This window comes from Saccostrea cucullata, unplaced genomic scaffold (assembly GCF_032062105.1).
Source record: "Saccostrea cucullata isolate Sc308-1 unplaced genomic scaffold, CSIRO_AGI_Scuc_v1 ctg9434, whole genome shotgun sequence".
In the NCBI taxonomy this organism is placed as follows: Eukaryota; Metazoa; Mollusca; class Bivalvia; order Ostreida; family Ostreidae; genus Saccostrea; species Saccostrea cuccullata.
The window spans coordinates 81,113-84,776 of NW_026939043.1; the positions used below are offsets into that span (position 1 = coordinate 81,113).

Sequence of the window (3,664 nt, forward strand, 5' to 3'; positions counted from 1 at the left end):
CTACATGCATTTGCAGTGCTAAATTCTTATCGTATACTGACAATCCACAGGCCTTAGTTCTTTAATGAAACCAAAAACATTATATGCACTTGTAACCTACCCAAACTTGACCACATTACATTAAATTGTTATAAATATAAGTATTGAAGTTATACAATCTGCCTACAAGCTTTAAAGTGCTGAAACAACCGACATCCTGTTACTATTCTAATAGTTTGTGTAACCATGTGCTCCTTTTTGGTGCACACCATTTTAACAGTTTACTTTATTCTCATTTTCTGATGAAAAAAAAAAAATCTTACATCCTAACCATGATAACCAAATTCTCTGCCTGATTTAGCGTTAAAAAGCCTGTTAATACCAACAACACCTTAACATTGCACGATTCATGTTCTATTAAGAACCTGTCAGGTTTACTTGGTGGTTTACTATGAAGAATTTGGTATATTGACATTACACTGTGCACCAAATGACCCCGAATTTTTCTCAGCGAGTAAAACATTCTCAACCCAGTCGTATAACTTAATATCTAGACTACACAAATCATTAGAACCTTATTGTATATACATACTAAATCGGGTTTAATTTTATCAACTTCTGCGAGCCTACCATATCAATGTAATGCAACCCGAATATCCTCTATACAGAACCTTCTCGCTGAGATATTCAGATAGAAATTGATATTTCACTGTTCTACACAAATCTGCAAACGAACAATAAATCAATATCTTTGAATCAAAACCCTACTCTGCATGAGTGACACAATATAAATACTCACACCTAAGTAAAATTTGTAAACCACATTTTTGGAGCCGAAATGTTATTCTGATAAGGATAAGGCTAATAGCCGTTACTAGAGGACGCTTAAGTATAGAACCCGGAAAACCCTTCGGGACCCATGAATTCAAACAAATTGGTAATTAATAAAAATATGCAATTTATTACGTATTTAGATCACATAAATTCCTTTATATACATAAATACACTTTTGGGCTCTATTTCCTTATAAGGGTTAATCAGCGGAGCAACTGTCATGACGTCAAACCTCATTATGACCTCATTACCATATTTTTTTCATGGGTAGCCTTAACTGTACTGCGTTCTTTTTTCTTAAATAAAAATTACCATTCGTCCTTGCCTTTTAGGAAAGCAACACAAGAATTCTTTACACTACATTTAATCATAAAAATATTTTATTCAGCAATTTCATTTGAGTTATTATGGCTGTATCTTTTCTTTTCTCTGATGTTCTTCTCTGTTAGTAGACCAGTGTTCCTGTAAATCCAGAGTATCCACCGTGATCTATTTTAATGCTTGGACCTGTATTTTCGACCTTGACATGGTCGCCACGCTTCAATTTTACTATCACAGTTCTGCTCAGCTGAACCCAGATTTTCTCATCATTAATTCTTCTATGCACATTTGCTACAGCTTTCTTGTTTACCTTTATAGCAAGCCAAATATCTACATGGCAGAGCGTATCAACAACGAACATGTAAGTTCCCGCAACTGGACACACGAATACTCCTGTTTTATCATCATATCCATTACCATCGTTTGTCAGAATCGCATCGTATTTCACAATCCGCCCTTTTTCAACAGAAAGATCTTTCGCTTTTAAATAAACGGAGAAACTGACTCTCCTGGTTGGTTTTGATAAACCTACACATTTAAGTATAAAACAATCAATTAAAAGAATACAAAATAACTAAAATACATTTTGAGTTAAATATTCCCCCCTTTATTTACTGCTAGATGTATAATGCTAGAAATACAGTGTTTGTTTTGTCTACAAAAATCTTAATTTTTGTGAATTTTGTAGTTTTATAACATTTAACATGAATTTCTTGATAAGTGATGTAATATATCTTTGATTCAATTTTTAAAAAAAATCCTCTATTTAATAAACCCCTTATTCTTTGACTGAGTATTTAAATGAGACAAAATCAAGTAACTAATTTGTTAAACAAGCTGTGTTTTCAAATTTTTCAACGTTCTTTTGGGTAACTTTACGTTTTCTTAATTGAAATCTTATTATTTTTTTTTTATTTAATTATATACCTGATGTTGAGAGTTTGATCAGTTCCTTCAGAGCTGTAGAGTCCAGAGTAACTGTAGCCTTAGCATTACTGTAGATCAAGGACTTTAGGGAGTCAAGCTTGGTCCGTGCGTCTGACAGTGTCCCTCCTGACACAGGTTGATAGACGTTACAGATCATAAGAAGCATTATCAAGAGACCTCCAAGATTTGTCAGCATTTTGTTAATTTTTTTTATAATGGCACCAAAAACACAGATAAACCGTTGTTCTATTTGTGATGAGCACATGTACTGTTACGAATTTTATATTTATAAAATTCTTTTGTAAAGTTTCGTTGAATATAAAAATTTGTCACGCAATATGATCATTATGATATCGTTTTACATATTAATCGAAAAAAGATTATAACATTGTTTATTGAGACACCATACAGTATATCAATGAAAATTGATTCAAGACACGTTATTCTAACAAACCTTCAGGGTTTCGTAAAAGCAAAACATTGTCACTGACAGTGGATTTTACCAGTAGTGTAATCATAACATTCAAAGTCCTTTGGCATTGTATTTCGATATATTGGGAAAATCGACCTGACATGAAATGAAAACGATCTTTAAGTCATTAAGGGTCTGGCTTAAGAAGTATCCTAAAGTCCAATATTTCGCGGTGTCAACGTTTTCGCTGGTATTTATCTATATGTATGTGAAAATCCTGCAATGGAAAAACTTCCTTTCGTTTGTCACACAATTTTCTTCTAAGCTGGTCTGTATTGTTTAGATTCAACATCATCCACATAATAGAATGTTGAGTTGAACGCCAAAGCATTTTGTAATTGAAATATCAAAAGTTGATGGAAATTATCAAAGCATTCGCAAAAAAACAGTTGAAATAACCAATCAAAAAAAACGCAATAAAATTCAGAAGATGGTAATCATGACTTAAATATTCAGATAAATAAATGAGTGAATAAGGAATTCATTTTAACTGATATTGATATATACAGATAAAACAGTTGTAAAAGACCAAAACAGTTCTAACAAGAGGCCCAGGGGCCAGATCACTCACCTGAGCAGATCGGCTAGGGAAAAGCACAAATTAGATCAGAATTGAAAAGTTTACTAGGGGGGAGGGGGGGGGGGGCTTGAATTCTAATACTACTTGAGAATGCTTTCATATCAATTCTGCATAATAACTTCTTGAGAAAGTTCTTAAGAAAAAGATTTTTAAAGATTTTTTTTTACATTTTGTTGGTATATATTCCATTGTAATAATTTAAATTTGTAACCCCATTGTTTCCCTCCCTACCCCACTACCCCAAAGGGTACTCATGATTTGAACAAATTTAAATCTTCAGTACATGAGGATGCTTACATGTCAATTTGACATAACATTTTAAGAAGATTTTTTCCTATGTAAAACTTTGATCAACCATTTACACCCCACTCTACCCTTGAGGTTATGCTTTGAACAAATTTAATTCTAAACTACCTAAGGATGCTTCCATATAAGTATCACTAATCATGACTTTTCTATTCCTTAGAACAAGATATTTTAAAATATATATAAATGTAAAACATGGATTCCCCATTGTGGCCCCAACCTATCCCTAGGGGTTATGATCTGAA

At 32.8% G+C, this 3,664-nt stretch overlaps 1 protein-coding gene across 1 annotated transcript; it reads right to left on the reverse strand.

Annotated features, from left to right (window-relative positions):
* Positions 1 to 1,208: 1,208 nt before the first annotated feature.
* On the reverse strand, positions 1,209 to 2,265 carry LOC134252150 (complement C1q-like protein 3). The gene is made up of 2 exons (XM_062734589.1): positions 2,062 to 2,265; positions 1,209 to 1,662 (listed from the first exon to the last, which is right to left on the reverse strand). Exons 1-2 carry the CDS (start codon positions 2,255 to 2,257, stop codon positions 1,259 to 1,261), a joined length of 600 nt encoding a protein of 199 aa, XP_062590573.1. The 5' UTR covers positions 2,258 to 2,265; the 3' UTR covers positions 1,209 to 1,258.
* Between the last annotated feature and the right edge of the window lie 1,399 nt (positions 2,266 to 3,664).